We start from the raw sequence: 20,901 nt of genomic DNA on the forward strand, positions 1-20,901 counted from the left end.
TGTTTATATTTCTTCTTTTGTGATGCTGACAACTTAGGAATTTTTCTTTTTATTTTAAACTTCCAGACAGTTCTTTCCTTCTCCATACCACCATAAACATCACTGATGTTATTTATGTGCTCTTATTTCCAAGTACTGTTGTTATTACGGGATGCCATCTATCTTAAGTAGAAATGTGAACTCTTTTTAGACCAACTATGAGCAAAATTTTGTACACTATCATCAAACATCCTGACCTTCAATTCCTCTTTTGGATGTCCTATCCAAAGATTAATCTTTGAATAGAACGTTTAATCCAAAGATTAAAGACAAATGGCAAAAATGCAAGACAGGTCCTGCTTCCTCTATGGAATTGCCAAAGTTCACCACCAATGCTTAAAATACTAATAATTTTTAAAAACCCACTGAACTGCACTTTTAACTCTATTTTTCTTCATACTGTTCTTACAGGTTCAATATTATATGACAGGTGCATGGATTATATACCTTTAATAATCTGTGTTTAGTCAAGTATGTTTATTTTAATGATAACCATAATGATGAAAACCTAGAAGCGAATTAATTCTCCTGGATGATAGGGGTTTTTTCCAAAATATTAATGTAATTTAATAACACTACTATTTTCAGGTAATATATAGAATAGTGTTCAAAAATATAGTAATTATAGAGCCATATGATGGGTAACATAAGAATGTGGCTATCATTAGTATGACTAAATGAAAAAGTTGTCAAACCAAATGTTGGATAAGATGGGGAGCAACTAAGAATTCTCATAATTGCAGTGGAAGTATAAAATGACACATTCACTTTAGAAAATCGTTTGGCAGATTCTTAAAATACTAAACATACACCTGCCCTATGACTCAGCAATTCAACTCCCTTAGAGAAATGAAAACACATGTCCACGAAAAAAACCCCTTGTGTAAGAATGTTCGTAACAGCTTCACCCATAAAAGCCCCAAACTGGAAATAATCAAAATGTCCATCAGTGAGAATGAATAAACAAAGTATGGTATATTCTTACAATGGAATACTGTTCAGCAATAAAATGGAGCAAAGGACTGATATACACAGTAATGTGAATGAAACTCAAAAACGTGATGAGATCCAAGACAATTCAATAGGAAAACAGTCTTTTCAATAAATGGTGCTGGGACAACTGGATTTCCACTTGCCAAGAAATTAAGCTGGACCCTGCATCACAACATATGTAAAAATTAACTTAAAATGAATCAAAGATTTTAAAATAAAAGCTAAACCAATGAACAATCTCTTTGAGGGGCGCCTGGGTGGCACAGCGGTTGAGCGTCTGCCTTCGGCTCAGGGCGTGATCCCGGCGTTATGGGATCGAGCCCCACATCAGGCTCCTCCGCTATGAGCCTGCTTCTTCCTCTCCCACTCCCCCTGCTTGTGTTCCCTCTCTCACTGGCTGTCTCTGTCTCTGTCAAATAAACAAATAAAATCTTTAAAAAAAAAAAAAATCTCTTTGAAGAAAACTTATGTGTATTTGTAAACTTGGATTAGGCAATGGTTTCTTAGGTATGATAACAAAAGCACAAGCAAGCAACAACCAAAAAAAAAAAACAAAAAACCACCCAGATAAACTGAATATAATCAAAATTAAGAACTGTTGTGCTTCAGGGCACCTGGGTGGCTCAGTTGGTTAGGCGGCTGCTTTGGCTCAGGTTCTAATCCCCGGGTCCCGGGATTGAGTGCCACATCGGGCTCCCTGCTCCGTGAGGAGTCTCCTTCTCCCTCTCCCTCTGCCCCTCCCCGGGCTCGTGAGCCTCTTCTCTTTCTCTCTCTCAAATAGATAGATAAAATATTAAAAAAAAAAAAAAACTACTGTTGCGCTTCAAAAGACACATCAAGAAAAAGATAACCTACTGACTGGGGTAAAATATTTTCAAATCATACAACTGATAAGGGTCTTGAAGGTAGAATACATATATACAGTTATAAGTCAACAATAAAAGTCAAATAACTCATTAGAACATGAATAGATAGTTCTCCAAAGAAGACACACAAATGCCTAATAGGCACATAAAGAGATGCTTACTATCACGTGAGACACCACTTCACCTACCCACTAGGAGGGCTAAAATAAAAAGACACAGAATAATGAGTGTCAGCCAAAATGTAGAAAAATTGGATCTCTCATACAATTCTAGTGAGAATGTAAAACGGTGAAGCTGCTTTAGCGATGTTTGGCAATTTTTCTAAAAACTAACCATAACGTCAACTTAGAACTCAGCAATTTTACCTGTAGGTCTGTACCCAAGAGAAATGAAAACACATGTCCCACACTAAAACTTCTATACGAATGACCACAGCAGCATTATTCATAATAGCCAAAAAGTGGAAACGTCCCAAATGACCACCAAATGGTGACTGGGTAAATAAAATGTGCTGTATACAGACAATGGAATATTATTCAGGAAGGAAGGAATTAAGTACTGATACATGATACAATAAGGATAAACCTTGAAAATACCATGTCAAATGAAAGAAACCAGTCACAGACTACTGTGTATTGCATGATTATATTTATATGCAATGTCTAGAATAGGCAAATTCATAGAGATAGAAAGTAAATTACTGGTTGCCTAGGGCTGGAGTGGGTGGAGAGGTTGAGAGGTGACAGCTAAGGGGAACAGGGTTACTCTCTGGGATAATGAAAATCTTCTAAAATTGATTATGGTAAACCATGTACAACTGTAAATATACTAAAAGCCACTGAATTGTACATTTTCAATGAGTGAATTGTGTGGTATATGAATTATATCTCAATGAAGCTGTTAAAAAAAAACAACTAAGGATGTTCAAATCTACCAACCTAGTACGGAGTGAAAGAAGCCAATTTATTCTATATAATTTCATATGTAAAAGAAACTAACCTATGATGACAGAAAACAGATCAGTAGTTGCTGGTGTGGGGGGAGGGTAACACCGAGTAGGAAGAAGCACAGGAGAACTTACTGTGGTGACAGGAATGATTGGTGTCTTTGTATTCACCAAAATTAGTTGAACAGTATACATAAAGCCTGAGTATTTCAAGGCATATCAAATATATTTCAAAAAATAATACCACTATTAAAAAATGAGTTGATATATCTGCATATGTACCTGACATATATGGAACTATAGATACACTTATATGTATATAGACTATATCTGGGAAATACAAAACTAGTAACAGTATGTACCTCTCAGATGTGACAAAAGGAGGTTGACAGAAGGGAAGGACAAGGAGCATAGGACAACTTTTGCTTTTTCATATTTCTGTTTGAAATGTAATTTAAACTATTTTTAATTTTTTTTTGTAATTTAAAACTATTTTTAAATGAGTTTACTGGATTTTTTTAAATCATACTGATCTTTACATTTTATTATTTAACATAATAAATTTTGACTACACTTTGATGTTTCCATCAGATCATTAACTGTACACAGGATTGTGGTATACTTTTGCTATTATTATAACTTATTAACTTCAGTCAGAGGTGATTTTGTGAGTTTTGCTTCTTGTATATACCCTGAAAAATCTTTAATGTAATTGGCTTCTTATCTGGTTCATAAACAAATCTTTTTTCTTTTCTTTAAAACTACTGGGTCCTCAACTGAGGGAGTAGGTTATCACTGGTTGATTATCTTCTATTTTACTTTGTCTCGGTTGAGTTTCTGAGTTGGGCTTCTTTCTTTTGTATTAAGTTCTTGGTAAGATAGGGTTGTGTGGAAGATAAGAAGTGGAAAGGGCAAGATAAAGAAGGAATGAAGTCTAACGTCACATTCCCTTGGAATTCTATGCCTAGTTAGCCTCATTATCCCGATAACCGCTTTTTCTCAACATCCCAGATACTATAACCGCATTTTAGCACATAGTAGCCTGAATCCAACATTCTCAACCAAAATTAACCATTTGCCTACAATGTGCAATAGGACACTACATAGAGCCAAAGGCATTTTTCATTACTACTAAAAAGTTTTATTCGTTTCATCTCTAGAACTTAAAAGTTTTTAAGTTCAACTTTTTTATGCACCTTCCCCCCCAAAGTCAACGTGCCTTAAATGTAATAAAATATAAAATAGAATGTTTAGGTTAAAAATTGACTGCATAATAATAGTATATCATTCAGACAAGAATCATGAATGGATTCGAAAGACGTTAGAAGAAAGAGAATACTTACATAGTCCTAGAGTATCTCAACATAGTAAATCACAAAAGGTTGGAATAAATTGCAACTTGGCAGATAACACCTTAATCAAGTAATCAATGTGGAGATCACAGTAATGAAACAAATTGCCATCATGTGCCTCCAGATAAGATCCACTGAGAAGAATACAAGCTCACTTCTGTGGCATTCTTGCTAAAAATGCATAACCTGAATCTAATCATGAGTAAACATTGAATAAACCCAAATTAAAGTGACATTCTACAAAAGTAACTGACTTGCATTCTTTGAAAACATCAGATTGGCTAGATTAAAGAGAGAACTCAATCAGAGAAAGACAATTATCACATGATCTCTCTCATATGTGGAATTTAAGAAACAAAACAGGATCATAGGAGAAGAGAGGAAAAAAGGAAACAAGATGAAATCATAAAGGTAGACAAACCATAAGAGGCTCTTAATTATAGGAAACAAACTGAGGCTTGCTGGAGGGGAGTGGAGGGATAGGATACCTGGGTAATGGACATTAAGGAGGGCATGTGATGTAACGAGCACTGGGTATTATATAAGACTGATGAATCACAGACCTGTACCTCTGAAACTAATACATTATATGTTAATTAATTAAAATTAAAAATTTTTCAAAGAATAAAATAAAACATGCCCGCTTTTAAAAAAAAGTCATTGCTTGAGTTAAAATGTTTTATTAAATTAACTATTGACTTTTTTTTTTTTTTAAGATTTTATTTATTTTATTTGACAGAGATAGAGACAGCCAGCTAGAGAGGGAACACAAGCAGGGGGAGTGGGAGAGGAAGAAGCAGGCTCACAGCGGAGGAGCCTGATGTGGGGCTCGATCCCATAACGCCGGGATCACGCCCTGAGCCGAAGTCAGACGCTCAACCGCTGTGCCACCCAGGCGCCCCTATTGACTCTTTTTTTAAGATTTTATTTATTTATTTGACAGAGAGAGAGAGACAGCCAGCGAGAGAGGGAACACAAGCAGGGGGAGTGGGAGAGGAAGAAGCAGGCTCCCAGCAGAGCAGGGAGCCCAATGCGGGGGTCAATCCCCACGCCCTGAGCTGAAGGCAGATGCTTAATGACTGAGCCACCCAGGTGCCCCTAACTATTGATTTTTTAAAATAGAATCTGTAGATTCTTTCAGATTTTCTGTACATATTACAATGTCATATTCATCAGTTTTATTTATTATTTTATAATTGTCTTTATCTTTTGTCTCTTCGCTTACTGCAATGGCTTATAACTCAAATATAGTATCTAATACACTAGTCTCGGAGACATGCTTTTCATTTTCCCAGTCTTAGGATAAAATTATTCAATATATAACCATTTAGAAAAATGGCTGCTCTGTTTTTAAGGGAAATATATCAAATTAAGATGGTTCCATTCTATTCAAAATTTTCTATATTTTTAAGGTTTTTCTTAAAGATTGTATTTATTTGTCAGAGAGAGAGTATTAGAGAGTATTAGTGTTCCTTTCTCAAGAAAAATGCTTGTAAAAATGCTATTTTTGTTTTTGACCTTAACTATTTAGAAAAATTCACTAATAAAATTATACGAACTCTACTTTTTTGAGGAATGGATATTTTGGAGTTTCAATTTAATAGATATAAAATTTTTAATTTCAACTTGTGTCACTTGGGGGGAGATATATATACATATATGACTATATATATGTATGCTATATATACATACGTATATATGTATATATACACAGTCATAAAACTATGCATAACAAATAATACTTTTAATATAAAAAAGAGAACTGAATACAATGTATAATCTGAGATGATCTTTTGATATCACTACATTATTAAGGACAATTGGTGAAATCTGATCAGTAGATTAGATAATGACAGTTATTATGTCAATGTTAATTTACTGACTTTGATCTTTGTACTATAATTATGTAAGAAGAGGTCCTTGTTTGTATGAAATACACATTTTAGTATTTAGGGTAAAGAGACATCACATCCGAAATTTACACTCAAAGAATTCAGGGGTGAAATCTATGTATGTGGAGAGAGATAAAGCAAACAATATAAAACATTACCATTTCGAAAAACTCCGTGAGGGGTATACGGGACTACTTTGTACTACTCACAGCTTTTCTGTAGTTTGAAAATATGTCAAAAAAATTTTTTTTAATTTTAATGAGGTTCACAAGAAAGTAGAGAGAAGACCAGATGCTTTCTCATTTCAAAGTTGAGCACCTTACAATGCTTGACCTATGAATCTGAGTATTCTGACTGCAAAGCCAAATTGGAAAACATTGCTTATATTGTCTTTTCCTTTCTGACCACAGGCAGCGTGTAAATTAATCTTCACAGTCAGTTTTTATTAGAAATTATACTGAGCATACGTTAGCCTGTCAGGCCCTAATATAACTGTATCGTGTGTCATAATGCATGGGACCTTAGGAAATGTGGCCCAGGTAACTCTGCTTTCTGATGGCCCTAACTTGTTTTAGTGAAGAGATCAAATATCAGAGGCTTTAAATAAACCCTGGACAGCTGGATTACATTTCTGAAGAAATGTTCTAACCTGCGGTGCAGTTATTTTACACGAGCCATTAAGTAAACTAGATTTCATGGGTGGAGTGATAAAATTAACATTTTGAAGTACCTTCTATTTATCGGAATCAAATAAACTTCAGATTTTTATAAGGTTCATCAAAACCCTTCCTTTAAGCCAATAATACATTTGTAAGTGCTTCCCCATGGCTCTATAAATACCTCTACTTCATTTTTTATTTCTTTATTTCAGTGAACCCATAACCAAGGCATCCCTTTCTTACCCATTCCCTGCTACTGCCAGGTGTAGACGCAGAAGATCAATTTAATCCCTGAGTTTACACTTATTTCTTTTCCAATCTGCTTACCTCCTCTAATTAGAAATTTAGGATCCAATCCAGGAAACACTGGACAACCTCCAACAGCTAAATGTGGATTGGACAATCTACCCAAAACCTGAAATTTACTGTCAAGTTACCTGGATTTCTTGACTGTCAAATAAGAAGATTTTATAAGAATGTAAGGAAAGAGGGGTGCCTGGGTGGCTCAGTGGGTTAAGCATCTGTCTTTGGCTCAGGTCATGATCCTGGGGTCCTACGATCGAGCCCCACGTTGACTCCCTACTCAGCAGGGAGTCTGCTTCTCCTTCTCCCTCTGCCTGATTCTCACCTGCTTGAGCTTGGTCACTCTCTCTCTCCCTCCCTCTCTCTGTCAAATAAATAAATAAGTAAATAAATAAATAAATAAATAAATAAAATCTTAAACAACAACAACATAATAAAAGACAAGCAGTGTTCAAACTCATCAGTCAAGAAAGACCCAACAGGGTGCCCAGGTGGCTCAGTCGTTAAGCATCTGCCTTTGGCTCAGGTCATGGGTCGAGCCCCACATTGGGCTCCCTGCTCAGCGGGAAGCCTGCTTCTCCCTCTCCCACTCCCCCTGCTTGTGTTCCCTCTCTCGCTGTGTCTCTCTCTGTCAAATAAATAAAATCTTTAAAAAAAAAAAAAAAAAGGAACACACACACACACAATTGTAGGAAAACCAGATAATCAAAGAGACATAACCAAATGCAAAGATGTGATCTAACACTAGATGCTAAACCAGGAGGAAACAGCTAGAAAGGATTTTTAGGGGGTTGGGAGAACAACTGAAAAGATTTTTAAATAGACAGTATTTTAGATTAGACTGAATCAATATGAAACTTCTTTAGTGTAATAATTGTATTGTGGTTACATAGAAGAATATTCTTTTCTTAGAGGTAGGCTGAAGTATTTACAGCTAAAATGTTACATGGTGCAGCAAAAAAAACACACACACACAAAAACACAAAAAACAAAAAAAAACACACAAAGTATATAAAAGTATACAAAAGAATACAGATGTTTAATGTATTTTTCTTTCAACTTTTCTGTAGGTTTAGTTTTTTTCAAGTAAAAATTAGAGAAAAATTAATCAAATTAATTTAAATTTATTAGATATATATTCTGATTTCCATAGCAATTCATTACACAGACTACTCAGGCCTGGCCAGATGATTTGAGAAAACACAGTTTCTCTTATACACCAAGATGTCAGTATAGTAATTTCTACAGTTCTAACCCAACTGATTGAAATTAGACCATTATCTGTATTAATTCAATCATTCATTAAACTAACATCTATTGAATTGTAGGGCCAAGGTATTACACTAAGACAGTATGCAGAACACAAAGTTGACTACTGCTCTAAACTAAAAGGTTTACAATCTAGTTTAAAGAATAATGAGAACCTGGGATGCCTGGGTGGCTCAGATGGTTAAGCATCAGCCTTTAGGTCAGGTTATGATCCCGGGGTCCTGGGATTGAGCCCTGCAACAGGCTCCCTGCTCAGTGGGGAGCCTGCTTCTCCCTCTCTCTCCTACTCCTGCTGTCTCTCACTACCTCTCTCTCTCTCTCAAAAAATAAATAAATAAAATCTTTTAAAAAAAATGAGAACTCAAAATCTAAACACATTAATGTTCTACAAAGAATTTTATTTTATATTAATAATCATAACAAAAACAATAATGATGGTGTAAGCTATCATTTATTGAATATACACTATATGAGATAAATTAAGTAAATTAAAAATTATGCAAGTTACCAAACAACACTGTGGATTAGTTACTGTTCCCCTTTTACAGATAAGGAAAATAGGTCTCAGACTTCACTTAGGCTTCCTTAGGTCATACGGTAAATAGATGAAACAGGGCTTAACCCAGGACTATGTGACATTAAAGGTCATCCACCTTCTTTTGGGTATTGCTGATACCACAGGAATATACAGTTCAAATAAAAAATGAAATGTAATTAAAAACATTAGATATTTATGACATCAAAATTTAAATGCTCAGAAAATTTCAGATATATTTTTTCTATTTTTTCAGAAGGAAGTTTTGTCTAAAATAACCTTAAGCTTATTTCAAAAACTGAAATAAAGTTATTAGATAATTTTTCTCTAAAGTGAAATGAATACATAAGATATTAAGTGAAAACATTTGTTTCTGAGATAGAAAAAATGCCTTCAGACATTTAAGATAATTTTTTCTATAATTCAGTAAGAACTTTATTATGTGATTCTCATCTGGAAGAAAATAGGCTTAAGATATATAATCCAAAAACATCACTAAAAGTTGTATTCTGTTTTGGATGTGTTCATGTCCATCTCACCTTTGTCTTTGTACCTGAGTTCTATAATTCAAACTAACCATTAATTGTGAGATTATTTTTTCATACTGATGATAATCTAGTCTTTATTATAGAATACTTGATTCTATTACGTGTGTGTGTGTGAGTGTGTGTGTGTGTGTGCATTTTTTTTAAAGGGAGAGGGAGAGAGAGAATCTTAAGCAGACTCCATGCCCAGTGCAAAGCCCAATGTAGGGCTTGTCTCATGACCCCAAGAGCATGACCTAAGTCGAAATCAAGAGTCAGATGCCCAACCAACAGGGCAAACCAGGCACCCCTATAAAGTATTTATAAATAAAAGGGGAAAGAGAGATTTAGGACTTTCAAGGTTTAAAGTGTTACTTCTGATATTCCTCATTACAAAAAGCAGAAGTGGAATTTTTAAAAGGAAAGAAAAGGCTTTCTGGAATATAGGTTTATATTTTTCAAATAAAGTAATTAAGTGAATATACTGCTAAGAAAATACACATTTCCTGAAAGGTTCACTTAATATTTTTAGTAACATATCTTACACCTTTAGATATAATAATATACTAATTGAGAAATAACTATATACCAAGCTATCCTAATCACTTTACATGTATTAAATAATTAATTTAACTCTACAACAATCCTATGATCTTATGTAGGTATGCTTATACATATACTATATTTAAAATTAAGCACACTCGGGGCGCCTGGATGGCTTAGTGGTTAAGCACCTGCCTTCGGCTCAGGGTGTGATCCCGGCGTTCTGGGATCGAGTCCCACATCGGGCTCCTCCACTGGGAGCCTGCTTCTTCCTCTCACACTCCCCCTGTTTGTGTTCCCTCTCTCACTGCCTCTCTCTCTGTCAAATAAATAAATAAAATCTTAAAAAAAAATAAAATAAATAAAATAAAATAAAATAAAATAAAATTAAGCACACATACCATAATACCTAAACTAAATAATTCAGTTCTTTAAAATAAGTTCCTATAGTAAGTTTACTGTTTAACATCGAACCATGAAAAGAAAATGTGCTTTAATCAAATTCATATGACATCAATAAATTTTAAACATAGATGATAAAACTATAGCATCTGCTCTCTTAAAATTTGTCACATGCAGAAAGTCCTACTTTTAGTTCAAAAAGGACTCAAAGAGTCAGTCAGTATTTAAAACAATAAATAATTATGACAGGTTATAAAGAGATTCTATAATTGTCATTCTCTTGCATATGCCACTGTGGCCGGTAAATTTTGTGATCAAATCTTTAAAAATATTATTTTTACAACATTTTGGACACTGAAAGACATTCCATTATTAAATTAATTAAACTTGAAAATGAATTAAGATACTAGTAAGGTTTCAACAAAAATTTATTAACATTTCTTATTTAGCACTTTTTATCTGACTCTTAAGAATACATTCTAGTCCAGCACTATGAAAACACAAACACAGTTTCAAATGAGCATAAGTATTCAAGACACAAGGTATATATTCTTTTCTTAGCTAGGAAGATTTCACAAGATTTTTTTTTTTTTTTTTTTTTTTGGTAGCTTGAATGAAATTTTCCTCACGCCCATTCACCCCACTTGGCTTTTATTCACTGATTCTCTGGGATCATTCCTAGAAATTACAGAATGAACATGGGTCTTGAGTCACTGGAAATGTACGTGCTCCAATAATAAATGAATGATTTGACCGTGTGTGAGCTGGCTTAGTGAGAACCTAGCCCTGAAATCAGTCTGATCATCTCTGGGCAAAATGCTATATTACAATTTCTGGGTTTGCAAACCAGAAGCCCCATGTGTGCCTTTGATCGTGTGAATAAACACTGATGGATGAGCACACATCTTTGACAATTTTTGCCAGTTTATGACATAATGAGGAAAATAAGGACCATGTGTTGAATCATAAAACTAAATAATTAAATTTATATGACTGTCTTGTATTCGGAGATTATCTTCCTTGAATTTATATGTTTGTTTGTTTGTTTTAAAGCTAGTATTGTTTTCTGGATACTCTCACCACCCATTCTGAGTTTTTTTCCCCACTAGTCCGTTATACTCAGAAGTCTGGGATTCACTGCAGGCAGCTATGAAAGACTATAAAAATGGCATGCTTTTTTCCCTGAACAATGGTCAAGCTTGGTATTTGATCTAGCACTTAAATTTGCAACATGTTACTCTAAGTCATGGAATGTTACATTATAAAGAGTTAAGAAAAGTTTATCATTTTACCAATGATTTTTTTACTAACTGAAACAAAGTTGTAGATAAGTGTGCAGAGAAAAAATGTTTAGTAACTGTTAAATTTTCCACTTCACCTAGCTTAATAAGGTTTTAAAAATAAACAAGATAACTCAATTGTATCTAATTTGGTACTTTTAAATCAACACCAGGATACGTAACAATTCAAAAATGAAGAGAACAGCTTTCAAAGATATGAAGTAAATTTCCCTAGCTTGACACTTTTTTTGTTTCCTGCAAAGCATATACCACAATTTGGAATTTATTCATTTGTCTTTAATTTTTTTGCCTGCCTTTCCTAAGCAAAAGTTAATCTCTGTGAGGGCAGAAACCATTTTGGTCTTGTACCCCATTGTAGCCCACGCATTTAGTATATGCTTTAAAAAAAAATTACTGAATGTAAATGTGTTTAGGAAACTGAGCTTACTGAGCATTCACTTAGTGCCAGGAAATGATGGTACTAAATATTTTGAATGTCACTATGTCATGCAAATCAAGACCATGTATGAATATGACTTTTTGAATGATTTGATTCTTCTTTTAAAACATTTTTCAAAAAAATATTTAAGTAGGGGCGCCTGGGTGGCTCAGTCAGTTAAGCGTCTGCCTTCGGCTCAGGTCATGATCCCAGGGTCCTGGGATAGAGTCCCCCAACGGGTTCCTTGCTCAGCAGGGAGCCTGCTTCTCCCTCTGCCTGCCTCTCCCCCTGCCTGTGCTCTTTCTCTGACAAATAAATAAATAAAATCTTTTAAAAATATATTTAAGTCTAGCTATATGCTCGTGTCTTCTCTCCTAGTGAGATGTGTCTATGTCCCCCATCAGCCCCTAGCAGTACTTGTTCTCCTTTATCAGCGTCATCAAGGAAGGAAGGAAACAGCGAAGAGCAGGGTTGCCAGTGCAGAAGCTAGCAGGAAGATCACTTAGCTTTCATGTTTTTCTTTTCTAAATCATCTGTAGACCATTTCCTGGTTTAATATCCACTGACATTTCTTTATATTTGTTCACTCAGTTCTTCCAAATACTACTTTGATGATAGTTTATAACCAAATAGCTAGAAAATATCCCTTACTGACCTCGAAAGAGTGTCTCTAATTCCAGAATTAAATATGGTCCCCGCTCAGGGATGCCCATACTTTTTATTTTGAAATGATTTTAGGGGCGCCTGGGTGGCTCAGATAATTCAGTGTCTGCCTTCAGCTCGTGTCATGATCCCAGGATTCTGGGATGGAGCCCCACATCGGGCTCCCTGCTCAGCGGGGAGTCTGCCTCTCCCTCTCCCTCTACTCCTCCCCCTGCTTGTGCTCTCTTGCTCTCTCTGTCAAATAAATAAATAAAATCTAAAAAAAAAAAAAAAAAAGAAATGATTTTAGATTTACAGATAAGTTGCAAACACAGTATAGTTTCTTATCTACACCCAGGCTCACCTAATGTTACGTTGGTATAATAAGGGTTCTGGTACTATTTTTGACCCTGCCACCCTGTCCCTGTGGTCACTAGTGCTGCTGAATATGTTCTGTCTGACCCTCTAGGTCCACACTCATCCTCCATACCCTCTTGCTTGCCACAGGAGCCGACTGGCCTCTTCTGGCTTCGTATTAGATCCACCAATGAAAGCAGCAGAAAACTGGAGGGCAGGTATTTATTTCCATCCCCCACTCCCCAAAACTTTCTGCAGAAACATCCCGTTACCAAAGGCTGCAATAAAAGCCCCTGCTCCATCTCTTCAACTCCAACTATCTTTCTATCTGCGTTTCTGTTCCCACTTCCTGGCCCCTTCAGGCCTAGAAGTGGTGAGAAATCTCTGCTGTCACTAGTCCTGGGATGCTTTGGCATCCCCAGTTCTTCTCTTAACTCTGCCCACATCTTTTAAACAACTCCTTTATTAAATTCCCCTCAACAGCCCCAAAGGACCATGCAATCTGATTTTTTCCAGGGACAATGACTGATAACGTAACCAAAGTGATATTACCTTAAAATCGACATTCTCTTAAGGGAATATATCCTCTTACCCTGACACACCAAGTAGAGATTATTTACATAAATGTTTCTACTATGTGGAGTTCCAAATCATACCACTCGCAAGTCCAATTTGATGAATCAATGCCTGAAATTACTTCACACCTTTACCTTACACAAGAGTCAAGGAAACAATTACAGCACAGCCAATAAGCTGCCATGTATATGAAAAATATCTAGTGATAATCAATAGGGCTTGAGCCGGAACCTGGTCCTCCAGAACCAGTACAGGCAGGAATTTGTCCTTTGCCTACCCTCTACCCCCATCATCTGATACCCATTCTGGCCATTTGAGTGCTTTGGACAGAAACTGTCATTTCAGCTAGAGGAGAATTCCCTCTCTAGTCAGGGATTTGAAATCACTATCTACCGTTTTACATTTTGAACTACAATAGAATGAATATAGGTTATTCATATAGATAACAGATGGCTTAAAAGTGAGAGCTATGAGACATACCAGGCAATTTCAGCCCCACAACTAGATTCAATATTTAGTTAGCCCGTTCAGAGTAGGATGGGACAAGCTTTAATTCTGCACCCAATTTCCTTAACCAGACTCTTCACCTGTCCAACTACTTCTTCACAGATGATAAAGATGAACATCTTTGGTTAGGATACCTGCAGCATCCACCCTGATTAAAGAGCGAGGGACCCAGATTTGAAGATCTAAGGCGCCGGAGTCAAAGGAAGTGGACTAGATCTCCGGCACAATGACAAATGCAGAGAGAATTATGAAAGGAGACCAAGCAGTACCCTATAGACTCCCATCACTGCTCCGCCAGGTAGCAGCCAGCTGGAACACTAAGTCCTCACCCAGAAAACCTTAAACTGAAAGTTGTACTCTTCCCCCGCCCCCCCCCCCCAAATATGGATTTCATTTTCTTAACATCTCCTTCAGGGTTGTACAACATACTACCTCTTTTACACCCATCAAGCTAAAATTTGAAAGTATTTTAGCCTTTCTACCGTGGAACAAAGAAACAAAGCTTCCTCTGGAGAACAAAATATATTATGGCCAATAGAAAATTAAAGAAAACATTTTAAAATGCCAACATCAGGGGGGAAATTTTTTTTTTTTCCTTTTAGGGCATTTCCCTACTCTTGTACAACAATTGATAACTACAGAGGAAAGTAAGCAACAATTCAGTTCTGCCCTTCTGTGGCACATGAAATTCAGCCACCCACAGGCACATTTAAAAATAAGTCAGAGTCCATTGCCATAATTCAAAAAAGCAACACACGGTATATTTACTTCTGAAATTTATTTCAGGTGACAGGACACCCACAGACTAACAAAATAAACATAAAATTAAATAGTATCCCCCAAACCCAATTCTACTTCCTAACAAAAGCAGATGATGATTTAGCTACCAAGCTTCATCTATATTAGTATGTCCATGCAATTGACCTCTTTCTCCTATGCCCCCACCCCAACCCCTGCAAATTTGAGAGCCATTTTAACAGCAGCACTAAAATGATTTCTCCCTTGAAGATTTGAAGACAGAACACCTGAGATGGATACACCCAATACAGAGAGTGTAAGAAGAGATTAAGAAATATAAGCAGGGCTTTTAATGATACAATTCTATAGCTGGAGAAGGGGAAGGAAGTAAAAGGGGGTGGGTGGATCAATATGCAGAAGAAAAACAGGAGGGGTTAATTTACCTTGAAAATAACCAGTATTCTATTTGTCCAGGCCCAATAAGAATTTGTGCCAAGCAATTTCATTCATTTCACAGTGCCTAGAACACTGATGACTGTGTGGTAAATATTAAACAAATACTTGTTGGTTCATGAAAATGTACATGGCAACGCCGTGTACATACAGGAAACAGAAACTCAAGGTGGTCAGACAAATTTGAAAGCAATGCAAGCTTTGGTTCTCCATGTCAATAACATTTTCGAGGTACACAACTGGTGAAGCAAATGACAAAAATTTGCCACATCCATAGTTCAACATGTTGTTCCTCTTTGAGTGCTAAAACTTTATTTGTAAAAGAAAAGCTAAGATTAGGTTAAAATATTGTTAATTATATATACACGATATAATTTTAAAGACCAGTAAGTTTTATTGCTTAATAAATCTTTTTTTTGAATTAAAAAGGTTACTTGCTCAGGTTGTTTACATTTATAACAGCAATATGTCACTTGAAACCTTTAACACATAAGCACCCATTTGCTAAACTAAAGCTAGACCTGAACTTTTAGTCGTGCCCTATGCTTTTAAATTAACCCTTCTAAATACATACAAAGCTCCCAACACAGACTGTTAGCTTATAACCGAATTAGGTTACTGCTAAATGCTCATTAGGCAAACTACTGAAAATAAAGAAAACATGCATATTGCTACAGCTCTATGAATGCCAAAATTAAAAATGATACAATGAGAATTTGGGATTAAGCAATGATAATTTGGCTGATCTCGATGGCTTACATATTTTAAGTTGAACTAAAACCTCTAAGGACCTTTTCCTTTGGAAAGCAAAACCACACATTTTAAAATAGTATCTAATGGAAGGTCTATTAAAATCACAATGGATCATAGCTGTCAACTTCAAATAGTGTCTCCTTAAGAGCTTAAGTTTACACACTGGTGCAACACCACAAAGGCAGATGCTACAAAGGGATCTACAAAGAAAAACAAATTTTATTCACAACACTTTGCATGTAAACTTTTCCTTCTGCAGACTTGTGTGGAGTTGAAAATAAAGGATGCTAATATGCACATCATGCAGCACATCAAAAAAAGAGAGAGAGAGAGAGAGAAACACTTCGGTTGAGTGAAAATTCATTTATCTACTGAAAATCCGGGAGAATTCACATCCACTGTACTCCAAATTTACTCCTAAGTGACAGAAAAATACTATATGAAATGGCAAAAAATTAAATATGATTTAATCGATAGCTGATTACCTTTAAAACTTTGGGCTTCTTTTCCCTCTGGGGCCTCTTGTTTTCTTTTATAACCTAAAAAAAATCAAATTGCAAAATGAGCCTCCATTTAAGAAAAAAAAAATTAGCTCCCACCCCCCCAAAATTTTTGGCTATTTCTCTATAAAACTACTTAGACCATTTAAAATCATCAACATGTTTGCTAGGCAGAACCTAAAGAGCTTATGTAAAATGTATACTTTAAAAGTCACTGAAAAAAAGCCTTGCATAAAGATGAAGTAGGGAAATACCCTTTTTTCCCCTTAAAGTCTGTCTTAATTAGCCTCTGCATTCTTCACAGCGAAGCCCACGAGGTAGCCATCTTGCTTGCTTCTGCAGAGGAAGCCTCTACAGTGGAACAGTTCTGCAAACTGCTTTTTGGTATTATTATCATGGTGTTTAAAGGCAGCCCTGGCCTGCCAGCACTGTAGACGTGCTGGGCATGCCTTTTGCAAAAACAGCCCCACAAAGAGTGCAGCCAATGGCAATGCAGAGCTTAGCAACTCCAAAGTGATCTTCTCTGCTAGCCTTCCTAGACAAAGGATCTCCTGTGCGGCTCCGCTCTCACCACAGGACACAGGCAGCCACAAGCTGCGACATGGAGTGCGCTGCAGAGGATCTGGTCGCGCCGAAATCACAGGAGGCTTCAGCAAAAACAATGCACACAAATCCCCCAGGTCTCCACCATCGGATCGATGGCGGAGGCTCCCTGATTAGTAACCTCTTGGCGGCTCCGAGGGCAGGTCTGCGCGGGGGGAGGGGTGCGCGGCTCTGCCTCCAACGTACAGGAGATATAACTGAGCCGAGGGGGGCATTTGGGCTTGCTGAAACTCTGGAAGGTATTGTGCATTTTTACTTTATAAGGCAAGGCTAAATATTGGCGATATTTAAGGCAGGGAGGTTATGTGAGGACAGTGTAGGCTCAGCTGTTGGGCTGCGTGTCTCATTCCCCGGGAACCACACCTCTTTGCAGCAGGCGCTTTGCCCAGAAACACAGCAATTTGATTTCTGTCAATAAATGTCCAATGACAAAGGCGGATTAAAAAATACTAATGAAGCCACTTAAAAGGAAAAGGACAGGATGAGGACAAGGAGAGGGGGAGGAGTTTTCAAAATACACTTGCCACTCTGAGTGGCTGGAGAGAAAAAGATTTCTCTCTCTTGCTCTGGACATTTCTGGTGACCTTCATTTCCTCAAGAAATCCCTCCCGTTCAGAAGGCGGGCTCATACCTTTGGGGGAAAAAGGGGTACCTTTGGCTCCTCTGTCTCCCAAGATCATCAACTGTCACTGAGCATCTCTCCCTGGAGCTGCCAAGTAGGTCCCCCCGCTGAGCCTGTCCGCCCACCCGGCTGATGGTCAGACGGGGCCACCCACTTCCCGGGGATTGGGAGCTGCGCCAGAGGCGGCACTAGCAGCCACCCACACTCACGCACCTGGACTGCCACTGCGCCCGGTGGGTGGTAGGCACTGAGAAAGCTGGGCACCGTAGTTGGAACTTGCCAGTCCCTGAGAATGCCAGAGCCAGAGGAGTTTAGCTCCTTCTCGCGAGCCCCCTGGCCAGGCAACCGTGGCAGCAGAGAAAGAACCAGGACAGCTGCTGTGAGCTGGCAGGTCTCAAGGTCACTGCCAAAATGTAGTGCAGAGACCGGTCACAGTCCCATCACAGCCACCTTGACAGCTGCACAGATCTTGGGAAGAAGCCTCAGCTCCATCCTCACAGGGCCAAAGTTTCAGCAACATATTTAGGGGATTGGCAGGAGGGCCTCCTTGGCTGCTCAGCCAAAGATGGGTTTTCCACTTGCAGTTGGATGCAGAACAGATTCCCACAACCAGAAATCAGGAACAGAGTGAGGGCCGGAAGGCCTGTGTTTCATCACCCGGGATTCCTAGCCTTTCGGTTTGCCACAAAAGCACGCTTTCCTTGTTGGAATGGTTAAGGCCAACATGCACTGTTTTCCCACGTTAAACTACCTCTCCCTCACCTACCCACTCTCAAAATTTTTAACAAATATAAAAACCAAGCCTCTTTGTAGCAAAACCGGTGGATTCTGACCTAAACACATCCATCAGGCCAACTTAATACTGAGCCCACACTAAGAAGCTCTCTGTGGCAAACGAAGCAAAACCATGAAATAGGTAGAAAAACAGGACCTAAAACACAGCAAGACTAGGAAATGCCCTAAACCCTTCTTTTTCTTTGAAGTGTGTGTGCGCTCGCATAACATACACGCGCGCATGCGCGATAAAATATACGTAACATACAATCTGCCCTTTTAACCATTTTTAAGTGTACAGTTCAGTAGCGTTAAGTACATTTACAATGTTGTGAAACTATTCCCACTCTCCATTTCCAGCACCTTTTCATTATCCCAGACACTCTGTATCCATTCAACAATAACTCATCTGCCTTCTCTCAGTCCTTGCTACCTTCGATTTTGCTTTTTGTCTCTATAAATTCGCCTATTCTAGTATCTCATATAAGTGGTATCACATATTTGTCCTTTCGGGTCTGGCTTATTCCAGTTTGCATAATGGTTTCAAGCTTCATCCATGTTGTAAGATGTATCAGAATTACATTCTGTTTGGAGGCTCAATAGTTTTTCACTGTGTGTATATACACCAAACTTGTTTATTCTTCCGTTGGGTTGTTCCCACCTTCTGTCTATAGTGAGTAATACTGCTGTGAACATGGGTACGAGTATCTATTTGAGTCCCTGCTTTCAATTCTTCTGAATATATACCTAGGAGAAGAACTGCTGGATCACATACTTCTTTTTAAATATTTAAGGAACCACCAAACTTTCTAGAGTGGCTATTCCATTTTACATTCCTGTCAGCAGTGCACACATGGGTAGCCCTACATTTCTTAAAGTTCCTTGCATTTCAATTAAATTATGCCTCTCCCCCTTGAATACCTGAATACAATTTTTTAAAAGCATCAACATTTTTCCAGCTTGATTGCTCAATATTTAGTAAAGTGATCCATGATATATAATACATATAATTATAAAATTAAAAACAAGCTATTACCTCTGCGATCCATGTTTGTCTCAATAAAATAAAATAAAATCAGACTCGGAGTGTTGGGTATACTGAATATTCACAGCAGTGAGAAGTCCACTTTTTAAAGCCCCATTGACAAGCATTTTCATTGCATGGAACACTCATGAAGCCATACAACACTGCACTTGGCAAACTAAGCAAACACTGGAGGTCTGTGTGCAGTGTTCTGTAAAATGAATTAATAAATAAAGCCACAGCTCATCTCAACTAAATACGAGGGTTAATTAAAGTGACCACAGCTAACATTAACTCAAAATATCCAAGTGATACTACGCTATGAAGATCTGCACTTGTTTGAACACAGAAGAGATTCGTAACCTATATTGGTTGTGACCATCTGCTCTAAATCCTGTACTTACTGATTTGACAGTCTCTCAGCTCAGGGCTTAGGTGATGGTGAGCTTTGATGGAGAAAATAATCAGACATTACTAACAAAGAAATTGGAGGGCAGGAGAGCCATTCCCATTCTCTTATTATTTAGGGCAAAGTGCATACAACTAGATTCTGTTGGAAGAATGGCAAGTCAGAAACTAAGAAACCCTGTGTTGTAGTCCTACTTATTCAGAACTTGTTTCTGTCTCTTAAATTTATTTGTTTTTCTCACAAGGAATCATGATTATTAAGTTGCAAAAGATGTATTTAATTTTGTAATAACTCTAGAGTATTAGGTTCCTTCAAATATTACAAAATGAGATCTCTTTTCTCTTAAAACTCACAATTATAGAACTAAAAAAGAACATCAGAGAAAAATGAGTCTAACTACATTATTTCACTGATAAACTAAGGCTTAAAGAAATCACATTGCACAGCAAGTTAGAACTTAACTTGAGCTGAGGTATAACCAACTGTCTACACTACTTTCTCTGTAACTCCTCCTAATAACCTTTAAGATTGAAACATCTTCAAAACCACACACTAAGTTTTTTTTTGTTTTGTTTTTCTTTTCTTTCTTGAGAGAGAGAGAGCACAAGTTGGGGGAGGGAAAGAGAGAAGCAGAGTCTCCTGCTGAGCAGGAACAGGGCTCTCATCCCAGGACCCTGGGATCAGGATCTGAGCTGAAGACAGACGCTTAACCTACTGAGCCACCCAGGCACTCCCACGCACTTAGGATAGAGGAGTAGTGGCTCAGATTTCTCCAAGACTGGTATTTAAATGAAAATCACATTAGGTGTGCTTTTAAAAAAATAAATTTTGTGCCCTCAGATAAATTAATGAATAATTTCAAAATTCCACTTCTCTTTCTAAGTATAAACCACTCTGCATC

The 20,901-nt window shown here is 37.3% G+C and overlaps 1 protein-coding gene across 5 annotated transcripts in view; it reads right to left on the minus strand.

The window, feature by feature from the left end:
- LOC113259115 (cell division cycle and apoptosis regulator protein 1) overlaps window positions 1-20,901 on the minus strand; it is a 199,201-nt gene that overhangs the window by 148,099 nt on the left and 30,201 nt on the right. For all 5 annotated transcript variants that reach the window (XR_006410100.2, XR_007189973.1, XM_057308834.1 and 2 more), the window contains exon 3: window positions 16,554-16,607. Coding sequence is in view for 3 of the 5 variants with exons in the window: in XM_057308834.1 (XP_057164817.1) it covers window positions 16,554-16,607 (54 nt within the window). In the remaining 2 variants the exon portion in view is untranslated. The remainder of the gene's footprint in view (window positions 1-16,553; window positions 16,608-20,901) is intronic.

The sequence above is a fragment of the Ursus arctos genome, unplaced genomic scaffold (assembly GCF_023065955.2).
Source record: "Ursus arctos isolate Adak ecotype North America unplaced genomic scaffold, UrsArc2.0 scaffold_7, whole genome shotgun sequence".
NCBI classification, from domain to species: domain Eukaryota; kingdom Metazoa; phylum Chordata; class Mammalia; order Carnivora; family Ursidae; genus Ursus; species Ursus arctos.